At 46.9% G+C, this 16,295-nt stretch overlaps 1 protein-coding gene across 1 annotated transcript; it reads right to left on the bottom strand.

Moving 5' to 3' along the window:
• Window positions 1-1,973: 1,973 nt before the first annotated feature.
• On the bottom strand, window positions 1,974-14,860 carry MTNR1B (melatonin receptor 1B). The gene is made up of 2 exons (XM_023209139.2): window positions 14,541-14,860; window positions 1,974-3,310 (listed from the first exon to the last, which is right to left on the bottom strand). Exons 1-2 carry the CDS (start codon window positions 14,761-14,763, stop codon window positions 2,445-2,447), a joined length of 1,089 nt encoding a protein of 362 aa, XP_023064907.2. The 5' UTR covers window positions 14,764-14,860; the 3' UTR covers window positions 1,974-2,444.
• Window positions 14,861-16,295: the final 1,435 nt, after the last annotated feature.

Here is a 16,295-nt window from a genome sequence, read left to right as displayed (position 1 = left end):
AGCATTCAACTGTGCTGTGCATTCAACTCAGTACTGAAAGATAGGGATAAGGAGAGGAAGTGTGGACACACTGTCACCAAGAAATCGATGCCTCCTTCTCCTCCAAATCGGGAATAAAGAGCAAATCTCTACAGTTTGTCAGTTTGTGTCTAGGGGGAGGGGAAGGAGCGAGAACAGAAAGCAATACGTGCCTGACCAGCTCGCTGCAAACTCTGCCCAGGGCCAGGAAAAGTGGCTGAAGCTCAAAGAGAATCCTTAGGACTCTTCTGTACCTCTCTGGGACTGAGGCATGGACTGAGCGGCCTCCCTGGGTGGAGCACACTACCATTGCCATCATCAGGACTATAACACCTTCATTCCTAACAGTTAGGTCAAGGACCTCTAGTATTAGAATCAGATTCCTAGACCTGCCTCAAATTTCCAACATCAAAACCTTGTTGGCAGAGCCCAGAAGATTTGCATTTTTAACAAGCTCCCAGGTGGCTAGGTGACTAAGCACAGCACCCAGCCTAGATTCTTCACATTACAGGGGCAGAAAGAGGATCCAGAATAATGCTAAGAGGTCAGCACAACAAGAAGATTCTGGGCTCTTCATTCAGGAAAGCCGCTGGCTGGCCAAGGCCCCCAGGCACATTGTGGACACGCAGTACTTAGCCCACTGCACTTTGTCCCTGCCACACATTCCAAGGTGGGATGAGGGGGGCAGAAGTAGGGTGCTGCCATCAGACAGACTTGAGCTCCACATCTAGCTCTAAACATAGCTCTGAATTCTGGCAATTATTCCATGTTTTTGAGTTTCAGTTTCTTACTATGAAAATTGATCATAGTATCTTTTTCCAAGAATTTTGTGGGGATTAAATGACATAATGCATATCAAGCCGTTACCACAATGCCTGGTACAAAGAACGCACTAATGGGTGTTACTTGACACTAATTTATCAACAGACTGTGACCTCCCAGAGGGCAGGCAACATACCAGACAGACCTGGCCCACAGAGGGCACTCAGTGTTTGTGGAACTGAAGAAAGCTATTCATTCTTCTGGCGCTAAACAAAGATCTGAGATTTCTACAAATATAAAGTCCAAAAATACATAACCACAGAAAGGAATTGGGGTACAGCTGCCCTTCCCCCACTCCCATGTCCCCGACCCCACTTTCTCTCCTCCCCTTCCTATGCTTCTACTTCTCTTTTTTACTTTTGAGACAGGATCTCACTGTCACTTTGTCACCCAGTCTGGAGTGCAGTGGTACAATCTCAGCTCACTGCAGCCTCAACTTCCTAGGCTGAAGTGATCGTCCCACCTCAGCCTCCTGACTAGTTGGGACCACAGGAATGGGCCACCATGCCCAGCTAATTTTTGTAGAGACAGGGTTTTGCCTTGTTGCTCGGGCTGGTCTTGAACTCCTGGGTTCAAGCTGAGGCAGGGGTGAGGCACCACGCCTGGTGATAGCCCTTCCTTTCTTTGTATATGACTTGTCTCCTTCATTTTATGTAGTTATAATAACAAAAGCTAATAATGACTGGGTGCTAGCCACATGTCAGGCACTGTCCTCAGTTCTGCAGATGTATTATCCCAGTGAATCCTCACAACAACCTGGGAGGCTGACTATGGCACGATCCTCACTTTAAGATGAGTAAACTGAGGAACAGGGAGGTTAAGAGATTTTCACCAAATCACACAACCTGAACGTGACGGAACCAGGAAGGGAGGCCAAGCAGACTTTGTGCTCCAGATGCTGGAGAAGTGTGAGTGTGTGTGTGTGTGTGTGTGTGTGTGTGTGGTGTTCTGTGTTGTTTGTGATGTGGTGGCTATGTGTGTGTAACATATGTATGTGTACAGTGTGCAGTATGGTGGCTATGTGTGCATAGTGTGGTGTGTCTGTGGTGTGATGCATGTGTGGTTGTGATGTGTGTGTGATATGTGTGTGTGTGTGTGTGTAAGGAAGGTCAATGGGGGAGTGTGGAATGCTTGCCCTCTGCACCTGCCCCACCTGAGGCCCTTGCAGTGTTACCAAGTTCCAGCCCTACTGACCTCTCTCTTTCATCCTTGCTAACAGGAGGAGATCCTGCCACACCCGGGGGAAGGGGAGAAAGTAGCCAGGAGGCCAAGGGAGGAGGATGAGGGTCACCTATGAGAAGGAGTTGGGCTCTTCTGCCCCAGGCCTTTCCTCATTCTGTCCCTTCCTTGGTCTTGTGTGCACCAAGTCCCCAAGACACCACCAAGAGTGTTTGCCAGGTCCCGTGGCTGTGAGCATCTCCTGGATCAGCCTGAACCCATGGCACTGATGAGCTCCTTGTCCCAGCATGAAGTTCCCCCAGCCTTGGGGCTGTGATGCCAACAGGACAGTGTGGTCCAGCACGCTGCCTGGTCTCACCCTTGCAGCAGACTCACTCCCACCTTTTCATGAGTTTGTCGTGCAGCTGGCGTGCCTCAGATCCAGGCTAGAGAGCATCTGCCTGGTGCTGCACACCAACGATGGGTGGAGCTGGGCTCTGCAGCCCCTCTGCATGGCTGCCCTTGGAAGAGTCCTGAATGCAGTGCCGTGGGTTCCAAAGGGCCAAGAGGATCCTCTTGTACTCCCTGCGGAAGTTTTGGTTCAGGAGCCCATAGACAATGGCATTCAGGCAGCTGTTGAAATAAGCCAGTAAGTAGCTAGTGACAAATAACCCCTCAGGGATCTGGGGAGCCATTTCTTGTGGGTTGATGGCCACAGCGAGGCCGATGCAGTTCAGTGGGGCCCAGCAGATGGCAAAGATCACAAACACCACAAACATAGTTAGAAAGCTCCGCAAGTCGCTGGGCCTCAGGCACAGCGTGCTCTCTGGCTTGGCTTTCCTGCGGGCTTGGAGCACCAGCACCCAGATGCGCAGGTAGCAGAAGGACACGACAGCGATGGGGAGGAGAAAGTGGATGACCACCACTGCTGCCGTGTACTGGGTGCTGGCCGTCTGGATGAAGGTGCAGGAATAGATGCGTGGGTCGTACTCCAGGGACCCCACAAAGAAGTTGGGCAGCAAGGCCACCACGGTGAGGAGCCAGACAAGGCAGATGTGCAGAGGGGTGTGCCAGCGCCTGCAGATTCGGTGGTAGGCCACGCTGTGGCAGATGTAGCAGTAGCGGTTAATGGCGATGGCAGTGATGTTGAAGACAGAGCCGATGACGCTCAGGCCCATCACAAAGGCGCTGGCCTTACAGTGCTCCTCCCCCAGGGCCCAGCCGTCATAGAAGATGGCCACGAGGATTAGCGGGTAGGGGTACAAGGCCACCACCAGGTCAGCCAACGCCAGACTCACCAAGAACAAATTACCTGAAGCAGCAAACAGAGCAACAGTCAGCACGAGACCCCACGATTTAGATTCTGTAGAACATCCTACCCTCCACGAAGTTACTTTTGGCAATGTGAGTGGAAACAAAGTGGCTCTTAGAGGTACAGAACTGAAGACTCAGATCGCATTTCTGCCATTCACTAGCTATATGACTGAGGCAAGCTATTTCAGCTCTCAGAACCCCATTTTCCTAATTTGTGAACTAGGGTCAGTGATACCTACCTCGTAGTATAGCTGTAAGAATTAATGATACAAAGTTCTTGGGGATTTAACAGGTGCTCACACATGCTAACTGTTTCCATGATAGGCACAGATGCTCAGGGGCTTTGCATCATTTAATTTCCAGCAAAGATTTCGGAGTGGGGGGGATCTGAAAGTCAGGAGTGTGGATTTCTCATCACTACCATCCCTCCCTCTCATTCCCTCACCTCCCCACACATCTCTCTGGTGGTCTCCTTTTGCATTTTCTCCCCACTGGTTAACAGGCTACTTTCTAAGTGTCTTTAAGTGGCTTTTGTAAATGTGAATTGCATTTTGCAGCTGGGCTAGAAGAAAGGTGTTAAGAGTGGGGACCATGTGTTTCTGGCATTCCCCTTTGTGCCCTGTCTGAGCCAGTACTCCCAGCCTTGTGGCCATGTTGACAGACACTTGCAGTAGTGGCACTGAGCCCCAGCCCTGTGGGGTGAGGAAGAGCTGTCAGCACTCCTAAGCTCACAGTCTCTGGGGGACCTCCCTGCTTTGCCTGCACCATGGTGGCCTTTCTGGACTATCTAGGCAATTATCCTTTGAATGGAGCCTTCTCCAACATCACCAAGCTTGGTCAACCAGAGAGAGCCTCAGGAAACCACACACCCATCAATTAATATGATTCAGGCATGTTCTAAGCTGAAGTCCTAGGGTGGAGGCAGGGCTTACTCCAAAAGAACACAATCTCTGCTCCTCAAGTGTTTGCATTCTAAAACCAATGCTGACTCACGAATAGAGCACCGAGAACCTAAAAGTTCAGACAATACAAAGCTCATAGTGTGAGCAGTTCCATCACTAATGCCAATTGTCTCATTCACCAAGTGTTGTACTTTTTGAATACCTACCGTATGCCCAAAAGATAACAGATTCTCCCTCCAGCAGGGGCCCTGAGTGATGCAGTGTGCACTGGGCATGGCTTTCAAATTTTCTGGTCTCTTACCACATGGTGAAGCCTCTGGTCTTAGGGTGGCTGAATGCAGAGGGTGGCTTGGGATGGTGTGCAGGAGTAACTCCCAAGTCAGCAAAGACACAGACATGGAAACTCCACGGCCACCATGTGTCTGTCCCATTGCCACAGAGGCTGTGATGGCTTCAGGGGTCCAGAGGGTCAGGCAGATGGAAAGAGCCCCCAAAGCACAGCAATTGGAGAGGCCAGGCTGTGGATGGATTCACAGGGTACAGAAAAAGGGAGGCCGAGAGCCACCCAGCTGGGAGTTCACCTGAGTCAGCCCTTCAAGTCAAGTAGATGCCATACCTGGACTTACCCACAAGGGTAGGGAAAGGACTGCCTCCAGCCTTCCCACATTCACCCCATCTTAAAGAAGATTTCCCGTAGCACGGTCCGTATGGGGATGGGAACCTGAAAGACCCTCGGGCAGCCTTCACGAAGGACCTATTTTGTCCTCAGAGGTATGGAGTCAACCCCACTCAGAACCCATACAAGTCTACTGGAGTCCTGGGAGTTCTCAAGACCTAACTATAGTACTACTGTGTCCACAGCTAGGTTAGGAAACCAGGGAGACAGGATGTAAATGAATAGAAAGGAGATTGTCTGGACACTTAGTGCGCCTGTGAAGTAGTGAGCTTCCCTGTCTCAAGATTGTCCAGCAGGTTGGATGGCGAAGGAGAATCATGACTCGACTGAACTGCTGGATTCCTACCTACTCTACTATTTACAGTTTATTTACTTCATGGGTTAAAAATGGCCTTATTTCCTTTCTGGTTGATAACGCGAGGCAAAAAATGTGCAACAAGGACCTGCTTGGGATGTGGAGGGGTTTCGTGTCTTTCCATTTAATTCTCAGCCCATTGGCTGTCTCCACTGCTGGATCTCCATCTCTGACTCACCTACACAGACCTCACTTTGTTCCAAGATCACGAGGGATTCCCTCTCTCACATTGCTTGGCTTCAGCTGAGTCAGGAGCCCTTGTCTCCTAGAATCTTAAGTGTCCTTTTGAAATCTGGAGGGTTGTGCTGAAGTCAGAGCAACCTGGGATAATCTGCGTCCTGCCACTTTCTGGTCGAGTGAATTTGGGCGAGTTCCCGCATTCCTTTCTTGGTGACTATTCCTTCATGAGCTCCCTTCTTTTCTTTCGGAGCGCTGCCACCACTTCCCCCTGCACACTCATAGGGTTGGTTCTGTGAAGAGAATCACTTCTCTCCAGCACAGGAAGATGGGTCTCCACAGGACCCATTGGGCACCTAGCCCAGCAACACACAAGCTCTTGGTACTTGCAAGCTGAGCAGAGAAAGTCAAGAGCTGTTGGGAGCTGGTGCCAGCTCTGCCAGCTGTTTCCCTGGGAAGGCAGAGTCAAGTTCTGCCGTGTTAATGTGGCTTATCCCCTAATAATGCCCCAGAGGCTGGCAAACAGCTTGTAAATAGTAAGAAGAACACATTCAACTCCACGTGGAAAGTGATTCAATTACTATCCCCTATTACTCCGGCTGTTCCTAAAAGGCTGAAATCAACCACTTCCTGCTGCAGATTCATCTGCCCAGACATCCCACTGTCTCCAGGCTTTCTTGGCACAATTCCAAATTAGGTGAATAAAATTCGTGTTTTGTCTTCCATCTATAAGAAGCCAGGTTCTATGTGGATGATAGTCAAGGGGAGATCCAGTTCTCCATCCATTTCTTCCCCAGACAGGTGAGAAATCACTCAGTATGCACACAGCACTGCAGTCACCCTGTGCATAATGAATATTTATATCACGAGTCCTGGCGTGACTTGTTTCCATCTGCCTCCAGCAGATAGGGTGTATTAGTGGAGAGAGGCTTTGACAACAGGGCTTTGTTCACTAACATGGAATCCCCTTCCAGGATTCATACGCAGAGTGCATCCTTTCACACACACAACCATCACAGCTTCCTCCCTCTTCTCTTCCTCTCTCTTTCTTTCTGGAAAAAGTATTTCTTAATGGAGACCTGGTAATCTAGGAAAGAGCCAGCCAGTGCTGAGCTATCTAATATTCGTCAGATAGGAGAATTCTGGAAAGTAAAGCTCCCTGTAACCCTTGCCCCTCTTCTCTGTGCTCACTCTTCATGCTCAGAAGAAAAATTTGGTTAAACATAAATTCTCCTTGGTCATTGAGCTAAAAGACAAGATAGAAAGAGAGAATCATCAAGCCATTTATGTGACAAATATTGCTGCGTACATACTAGGTTCGACCTGTGACTATGCCAGATGGACAGGCTACCTCCCCTTACAAAGTTTATGGTCTCTTAGAGAAGACCATTAAACAAATAAAAACAAGGTGCCAAGAGGGTTATATTGGGGAAGTCAACAAATGGTCTATGTTTTCTAACAGTGTTAAACTTTCTGTGCCTTGAGGTCTTCTTCCACTCTTCCATCTGTTTAAATGTGTAATAGATTTATTGAGTGCCTACCACATTCAAGTAAGACACAGTGATGGATGAAGAACATGGCCCCTGCCATTGGGATGCCCATGGACCTGTTGGGGAAACAACAGAGAAACAGTAGCCATTCAGTGTGGTGAGAGCTGGAAGAAAGGCCAGAACAAGGTGGTGGGAACAGTGGGGAATTTGTGAGTCAGCTTGGAACTGGGGACAATGGCAGGATATGGGGCTGGTCCGGCAGGACAATTCACCAAGGAGCCAGACAAAATTACCAAGACTTTTGCAACAGGACTCCTCACTCCCAGAATGGCTGTTTACCTTAAATGAGATCTTGTATGGGAAAGGTTATGAGAAATAATAATCCCCAAATTAATGTGAGATGTTCTTGTTAGTTATGTTCTGGGGATGGGCATTTGAAGTAATTGACCATATCATTTATTCACAACTTGATTTTCAAACAAACACTAAAACAATGCATTCATTGTAAGCTCGTAATTAGATTCCCAAATCTCTTGAGAGCAGATACTTTTTCTTCCAAAGTCACATATTTATGAAAATCTTAGGATGTGTGGATGAATCATACAGGAGCTGAGTTGAAATCTAACTTTGATTTAGTTAAAAAATAAAAAATGGCTAATTAATAGAGTACACAGATATATACAGGGGTACTTCAGTCACTTAAAAGAAGAAAATATATTTAAAAGCATAAGAAGTATCCATTTTTAAAAATAACTAAGATGCTGTTACAAAACATTCTGCAATAACCATCAGAAGAGATCATTTTGAAATTCTGATAGGTAACATTTTATTACTTTACACTTAATAGCAACAAAACAATTGATATAACATGGTAAAATTGATAGTATAGTTTTACATAAACAGACTCCATTGTTTTTCACAAGAATTCCTTAAGGTTGATAGCATGATTTCTGTTTTATAGATAAAGAAACCCAGTTTGTGTGAACTGCTCATAGCCATAACACAGAAAGATTGAGAAAGAACAAGAAGAGGAGAAAACCAAAGAAAAGAAACATCAAGGGAATTAAGAGAAAAGGTGTAGAGAGTTTCTTGGTTATCTACAAAAGTGAGAAAGGGCAGAAAAGTTCTTATTGGACTTGGCAATTAGGAAGTCAGCAGTGACATTAACAAGAGAAAATTCTATTGAGTGCTGTGGGATCCAATTTTGCCCTGGAGATTGCTCTATCGGTGTTGCCTTCAAGAGAAGGAGACAGAGAGTGCTGCTTAGGAAGGACTATCCCTTTGATAGGGGACTGTGGAGGGCTTTTTTTCCCTTTTCTTTCTCTCTTTCTCTCTCTCTTAAAGGAAAGAGACTTGAATCTGGCATAGAGTAAGCACCTAGTAATGTTAGCTATTATTTGTTTTTGTTGTTTTATATTATTAGCTGTACTGACAGGTCAAGAAAGAGGCTCATAAGGTGGGACTGGGATCCCTGTGAGATAAGATGTGAGAAGTAGTAGGGAGATGAAGATGAAGAAAGTAGGACATTCCCTCTAGATGGTAAACTCCCTAAGAACTGGGGCTTTACTTCCCAATTCTCTATCTTCTACTCCTCCAGCAGTAAGTATTTTAAATTGTAAGAGCCAATAGGAGCTTTCAGTATTCTCTGAGTTTTGTGGTATATCATATCCAAATGCAGAATCCAGCTTTCTGGAGATAAAGACAGTCAAACATGAAAGTCTTTATCCCTTGAGCTACTGAGAGTTACGTGGAAGGAATTAAAGAGGATTATTAGCTTTCCTGATTATTGAGCTAAAGACATAATGATGGGATTTAAAAACTGTTCATTTTTGCTCAGTGAAGAGGCAATAAGGTATTCACAGCTGAAATGCAAAGTTGGACAGCTCAAGGAACATTCGGGAAGGAGTCCAAGGTAGCCCAGTTTGGTCTTGCATGCTGAGCAGGTCAAAAGACACCTGATGCCAAGTGATATCTCAATGAAAGCTCGGTGGTAGGATAGAAGCCTGGATGGAGTGGACTCCATTTCATCCTGGAATTCCTGGAGGGTAGGGGCTGTGGACCTATTAAGCATTTCCCTCTAGGCTTTCCAGAGCCTTTGTCCAGAACCACACAGCTTATCAAGCATCATTTGCTGCCTCAGTCAACAAGTGTTGGAAGAGAAGAGTCAAGGAACAGGCGCCACAGTTCTTTTTTAATCTAACTGGGGAAGCAAAGCACTTGCATAGGCAGAATATTCCCACCAAGAACCTCCCAGGCAGTTGCTGGTTCTGGATAGGAGATGGTGTGAATTCTCAGCATCACTAGCGGCCTGGAGGAGGGGCTGCTTTGCCAGCATAGACAGAGTGACCTTGGACAAAGATCTGTGTGTTCTGCAAGCAAATCCTCCATGTTTTCCTAGGGAATCTTAACATCAAATAGTTCATATATTTCTGTTTTACCAATCATCAGCGTATCCCAGAAATGCCAATTTGTGCATTCACTAAACCTCCCAGACAGCCTCTTTAACCCATTTGCAGCACAAAAATCCATTGTCAGACCATAGCTTTTGACTGTTACTTGGAAAACTAAGGTGGGTGTGCCTATGGAGCCAGGAATAACTGGTGGTGTTATGCCTTCCTCTCTGATAACGGAGTGTACTTGGATGTTACAGTGAGGACATGGTTCTCTCAGCTCTCTTACATGGCCTGCATATTACAGGCAGCTTAAAAGTGGCAACCTTGGGCCAGACCAAGAAAGGGGCTGTATTATAAAGGGGCTGTATTAGTCCGTTTTCATGCTGCTGATAAAGACATACCCAAGGCCAGGCACAGCGGCTCACACCTGTCATCCCAGCACTTTGGGAGGCTGAGGCAGGTGGATCACCTGAGGTCAGGAGTGTGAGACCAGCCTGACCAACATGGAGAAACCCCGTCTCTACTAAAACACAAAATTAGTTGGGTGTGGTGGCGCATGCCTGTAATCCTAGCTACTCGGGAGGCTGAGGCAGGAGAATAGCTTGAACCCAGGAGGCAGAGGTTGCGGTGAGCGAAGATCATGCCATTGCACTCCGGCGTGGGCAATAAGAGTGAAACTCCGTCTCAAAAAAAAAAAAAGACATACCCATGGCTGTGCAACTTACTACAAAAGAAAGAGGTTTCATTAGGCTTGCAGTTCCACATGGTTGGGGAAGCCTCCCAATCAATCATGGTGGAAAGCAAGGAAGAGCAAGTTGTGTCTTACGTGGATGGCAGCAGGCAAAGAGAGAGAGCTTGTGCAGGGGAGCTTCTCTTTTTCCATCAGATCTCATGAGATTTATTCACTATTGTGAGAACAGCATGGAAAAGACTTGCTCCCATGAGTGAATTACCTCCCACCAGGTCCCTCCTACAACACGTGGGAATTCAAGATGAGATGTGGGTGGGGACACAGCCAAACCATGTCAGGGGCAAACTGCCCGAGAAGAATCACTAGGGTACAACCATGGCATGGCTGGAACCTGCTGAGCAACTTTAGCCACACAGGAGAATCACAGAACAGGCATGCCTTCATGTACAATGTGCCAATAGTCAGCTTAAAGTGAGATATACTTTGGGCTGTTCTCAAAGCAATTCAGTTTCATGAAAACCCATATTGATTACTTATGCAGTGCTGAGTACTGTAACTGAGATCTATCCCAGCTCATGGAGCAAAATCAGTTAATTTTCCCCCACTACCTGGTGTCTTATCTATTTCCAATTTGTCTCATCAGAGATGTGTTCTGTTCTAACTATGCGTCTGGCTCTGTGGACAGAAACTGAATAAAAGTGTCTGCTCTCCACAGGTGCACAGTCCAGTGGGGAGGGACAAAGAACAATAGTACAGTGAGGGGGGTGCTGTACTGGGGAGGGCACAGGTATCTGAGAAGCCCAACAAAGGAGACACTTACTATCCCCTTCATGGTATTAATAATCTACATTGATAATCCTGCAGTGGAGTTAGGGAAGGGGTTGAAGAAGGAGCAGCTATTGACTGGGCAGAAGAGGCTGAGAAAGTACATCAGGGAGTGCAGACCCTTTGGGAAGTGGCAGCAGCTCACTGTGGCAGCAGTGAGAGGAGGGCGATGAGGCTGTAAGTTAGGTGGGCTAGGCCAGTTACAAATGGCTGTGGGAGCTGTGCTCTGCAGTTGAACGCTGTTCTGGAGATGGAGGGCAGCCACTAAAGACAGGGCAACTCTTGGCAGTGGTAACAGCGACTGGAGGAGGGAGCAGGAAAAGCTTTCAAGCACTGTGGGTAGTGTTTGCTCAAGAGATGATGAAGGCATGAAATGGGGACAGTAAGAATAAGGAGGCAGGAAAGGGAGAAACTGAGAAATAGTGGAAGGTAAAATCATTAGGACATGTGGAATGAAAGAGTAGGAGGAACCAAAGGAACGAAAGCGTAGGAGGAACTACAGGTATCTGAGAGATGAAGAGAAAAAGGAGATCCAGAAACTAGCACCAGGTAAGCCAAGGGAATGAAAGGTCCTACGCAGGGAGTGGCCCTCAGTGTCACACACAGCACAGAGGAACATTTCCAGAGAGTGGAGCTCAGGGGACTGAGGATGAATGGGAAGCAATGGGGTAGAGACAGTGGATGTCCACAACTACTTTAAAATGTCTGGCTGAAAAGGGAGGGAGAGAGGTAGCGATGAAGTTAGGAGGGACATGAAGTCAAGAAAAGAGTCTTTTGTTCTTTTAAAACAGGAGACTTTGTGTATAGCGTGCGTGTGTAAAATGGAGGAAGTTTCCAGAAGAGAGAAAGGAACAGCTCAAAAATGCAAGAGATAAATATTAGTGAGGTGTAGCTCAAGGGTCAGGACAGCAGTGACGAGCCCAGGAGGGAAAGTTCTCAACTGTTCTCAGGAGAGTCCAAAGTGTGGCAAGTCCCCGGGAAGCACACTCTGACAAGCGTAAGGTGCCAACTCAGTGCCATGGGCTGTGCGAGACACTGAGAATGTAGCAAAGAGTGAACACATTTGGCCTTACCTTTTAAGTTGGGTCAGTGCTCTGACCCTACCTCCCACCTTGCCTCCACTCTTCCCTGTCTGCCTTTCTCTAGTGCTATCTCTGAAGTCAACCCACCACATGCAGCAACCGAAGCTGCAGATAGGATATCCCTGAGAAAAAGGACAATTAATGTAACCACTCGCCCTGCCATCAGGAGCGACACTGTTAGGGATGATACAGAGCTGCTCCGCAGAGGAACTGGGTTTGTGATAGGCAAGGCAAGTGTCTCCTGGGAAACATGCTGTGATCTCAATATGGGCTATACATCTTGGCTATCGGAAATATATGTATTCTTATTGTCACAGACTTAATTTTTTAATACCAATGATGTAAGGAGCCAGACTTCAGTATGGAAAGGTCTGAAGAAACGTTTCTTAAAGTAAATCCAAGCTCTTCAGTAAGACAAGGCCTGATTAAGAGTAGAATGGGTTCTAACTATTCAAAGAGCTGTAGGTTTTAAGCATCTTTTGAAATCTCACTCTGCTGAGATCATTTAGTTCAAGTCAGTACTACAATTGTTTGTGACTATCACCAATAAAGCCAGTGCTCACATAAGAACCGGTTAAATTGCAAGACTGTAGCAGTGGCAGGAATTGATGTCAGTTAGATATAGTGTTAATTTTTTTTTTTTTTGGGTGCTGGGCTGTAGCAGACACATCGGGAGGTAGGAAAGATAGAACAGAGGATATGCCAGCAATTGAACATGCTCATGACCCTCCCCAGTGACACTCTCAAATTGGTAAGGATTCTGTAGACCCTGCCAGGATCACAGAAAAGCCCAGCCCTTTGTAGGATGCAGTGGGGGAGGGGTGCTTTTCTCCTTCCAGCAAAAGGAAGCAACTCCTGCTTCCCTCAACCACCTTTCTCATGGTGGGCAATCCAAATTACTGAGTAGGGAGCCAGGACCTGACAGACCTGCTCTAAATACTCAATAAGTCAGGGACAGAAGGGGCCAATATCAGAAGCAGGAGGGCCCATTTCTCCCCCGCAGAGCCAGGAGTTGTCTCCCTTTTGCCTCCCTGTTCAGGGAATGAATGTTTATGATGGCTGCAAGGGACAATGTGTCAAAAATATTAAATGCAGTTTTCTAATCATAACCTGTTCTTCCCTAATATATAAGCTTTTCTTCAAAGGACACAATATTTTGAACAATGTATTCCAGAAAACAGCCACCACTACCAAAGTGGCTGAGTTAGAAAGCTTACTTCTTCTTCAGAATGTTATGTTTCCCATATGATGGCTGGATACTCACCGTTGGAGCAGTTTTTTGTGTGTTTTTTCAGATAAAAATCCTAGAGTCAGCCGGACGCAGGGGCTCATGCCTGTGATCCCAGCACTTTGGGAGGCTGAGGCGGGTGGATCACTTGATTGAGGTCAGGGGTTTGAGACCAGCCTGGCCAACATGGCAAAACCCTGTCTCTACCAAAAACATAAAAAATTACCCGGGTGTAGTGGCACACGCCTGTAATCTCAGCTGCTCATGACCCTGAGGCAGGAGAATCCCTTGAACCTGGGAGACGGAGGTTGCAGTGAGCCTAGACTGTGCCACTGCACTCCAGCCTGGGCGACAGAGTGAGAGACTCCATCTCAAAAAAAAAAAAAAAAAAAAAAAGAAAAAGATAAAATTCTAGAGTCACAGGCCACACCAAATAGATATTACCATTTGCTAAAAATGGTCTAACTCCTTAAAAAAGCATTTTTAAGCTATATAATTGTTTTTCTGCTGCTATCTTTCCATTTTAATTCACTCTAATATTTGAATTTGCCCCCAAAGCCCCACTTGAGAGACTGCAAAATTAACAGGTCACTGAGCTTCCTCCTAGGTTGAAATGGTCAGCATGCCCCATGACCTGTGAGGGTGAGAGTTCAGACACCGACCCCTCCCCCCCACTCTGGTTTTCTTTCTTTGAAGACCTGACTAGGGGAATATTGAAATGAGAGTGGATTGAAATAGGAGAAATATTTTCAGGATTGCAACACGATTTAGCCAAATCATTGCTTTAATTTTCACAGTTAATCCCAGGAATTCCCAGTCTTCAGAAAAGACCACAATATTTCAAAGCAATTTAGTTCAGTCCAAGCAGAAGCTGCCATTTCTGCATTTACACTCTGTCCACTGGAATTGGGTCTTCAGATGACCTGGAGATAAGTTTTTGACACAAAACCTACTGAAATGCTTCCATTGATTAACTCATTTTTTCAGCAAGGATTTTCTAAGCAACTACTACATAAAGCTACAGTGCTTGGCAAGGAAGGAAGTGGGGTGTCAAGCACAAGTGGTGTTCTGTGGCCTGATGTGGGCAGCTCTGGAAAGGCACACATTGGAGCGCGACGGGTAGTGATGGCATCCAGCAGCGTGGGTTCCCACAGCGCCAAAAAGCGCGCGAGTAAAACTTTCCGTAATTCCTTCTGTGCCAAGTGCATCCTGGGCAGTCGCATTTCGGAGGGGCAGAACTCACCCTAACTTTTGAGTGCAGAGTCAAACTTAGGGACTAGGTTAGAGTGAAGGGAAAGGGGAGCCCGGGCTGAGGAGGAAAAAGGCAGCGCATATCCCGGGGTCAGGGACAAGACCAGAGGACAAGGAAGGGCCCTACCCCAGCACCCAGCATCAGGAATGGTGCTCACCTGCGTTTCGGAGCTTGCGGTTCCTGAGCACTGAGAGGATCACCAGGAGGTTGCCCACAACGTCCACGGCGGTGGTGACGATGAGCACCACGGATAGCGCGGGAGCCACCCAGGGAGGTCGAGGGGTCCTGGAGGATTGCGCGCTGCCAGTACCCAACCAGCCCGGGCGCACTGCCCACCCGCCGGCCTCGCAGCAGTTGGCGAAGGAGCCGTTCTCTGACATCGTAGACTCTCCTGCGCTGCGCTTTGGCCACCGCGCGGCCCCGGACAGCCGCAGGGCGCGCGCGGTACTGAGCCGGGCGCTCCCTTCCCTGCCCAGCTCCCGTGTGCAAGGGAGGAGGCCAGTGGGGAGGGGTCTGGAGGAGATAACTAATTAAGCGTGGGCAGGGGATGGAGAAAAATATAGGGATGGGAGGAGGACTTGGGGTGCAGCCGTTGCAGAAAGGAGTGCGTCCTTCAGCGGTGCGCTCAGGAACAGCTGGGGCCGCACAGCTATCTCTGCCACCCCGCCCCCAGCACGTGCCTAGCTCATCTCAGGCCGCGGAGCGCGTCTAGCCTCTGTCCCTCGGTACACAACTACACCCGAGACCCCGATTTCCTCCACAGCGTCCCCAAGAGAAGCTGTGTCCAGCTAGGGGCATCCAACCCAGGTTTATAGACTGGAGAAGGTGCTGATGGTCGGGACCTCCCATCGGTTGTCAAGAAAGGCAAAGCTTGAGGTCCCACAGGGCTGTGCAGCTCGAAAGAGAATGCAGCCCCTAAGATGTGGGGACAGAGCCCAGAACAAAGTAGTGTAGACTTACATTCTAGGGAGCTGCAGAAAAATCCGAACCTAGCCATTTTCCGAGCACTCGCTGGGTATTGTGGGGGGTATTAGTGATGTCTCTACTTGGTCCTCCTTATAAAGCCAATAGTTTAATATATTTACCAATATATATTTACACATAATACTTAAATAGATGTATGGCCAATATTGGGGGTTATGATGTGGTTTTTGGAGGGGTTAGGACAAGAAAAAGAGTGAGGCATGATTACAATAAAGAAGGAACTCGGGTGCCCTTTATTAAAAGTGTTTGAGTTGTGATCTGGTGATAATAATAATAGATAACTTCTCTTGGGGGATAATCTTATGCCAAGTTTGTCCTAAGCACTTTTCACACTCACTAGAATCACTAAAATCAAAATGACTGATTATCCTAAATTTGTGGAGGAAGTTAAGCAACCAGAACTCTCATACAGTGCTTTTATGAGAATGCAAAATGGTACAGCTACTTTGAAGAGCTGTCTGTTAGCTCCTAATAAAGTTAAACATACACCTATTCTATGACCAGAAGATCCAAATGAAAAGGAAATATATTTCCACAAAAAGACGTGTACAAGAATGTCCAGAGCAGCCTTGTTTGTAGGAGCTCAAATCTGGAAACATCCGCAATTTCTATCAACAGAAGAATGGATAAACAAATTGTGGTATGACTTTGAGATGGAATACCACTCAGCTATAAAGATGATTGACCTACACAACAGCATGAATTGATCACAAATAAGTTGTATTGAACAAAAGAAGCCAGATTCCAAAAAATATATACTATATTATTCCAATTATATGAAGTCCACAATCAGGAAAAATTAATATATTTTCTAATAGAAATCAGAAAAGTGGTTACATTTGAGGGTGGGTATTGAGAAATGAACACCAAATAATTTCTGGATTGTTATTTTTACATGTGTTATTTTACATAAATTATATTGCCCCTC

Source organism: Piliocolobus tephrosceles, chromosome 13, assembly GCF_002776525.5.
Source record: "Piliocolobus tephrosceles isolate RC106 chromosome 13, ASM277652v3, whole genome shotgun sequence".
In the NCBI taxonomy this organism is placed as follows: domain Eukaryota; kingdom Metazoa; phylum Chordata; class Mammalia; order Primates; family Cercopithecidae; genus Piliocolobus; species Piliocolobus tephrosceles.
This window is presented reverse-complemented; position numbering and strand designations above follow the sequence as displayed.

Coding starts and splice junctions, on each gene's coding strand:
- MTNR1B (XM_023209139.2), bottom strand. CDS start 14,763: ATGTCAGAGAACGGCTCCTTCGCCAACTGCTGCGAGGCCGGCGGGTGG. Junction 3,311..14,540: donor CCGCAAGCTCCGAAACGCAG/GTGAGCACCATT, acceptor TTGCTGCTTCAG/GTAATTTGTTCTTGGTGAGT.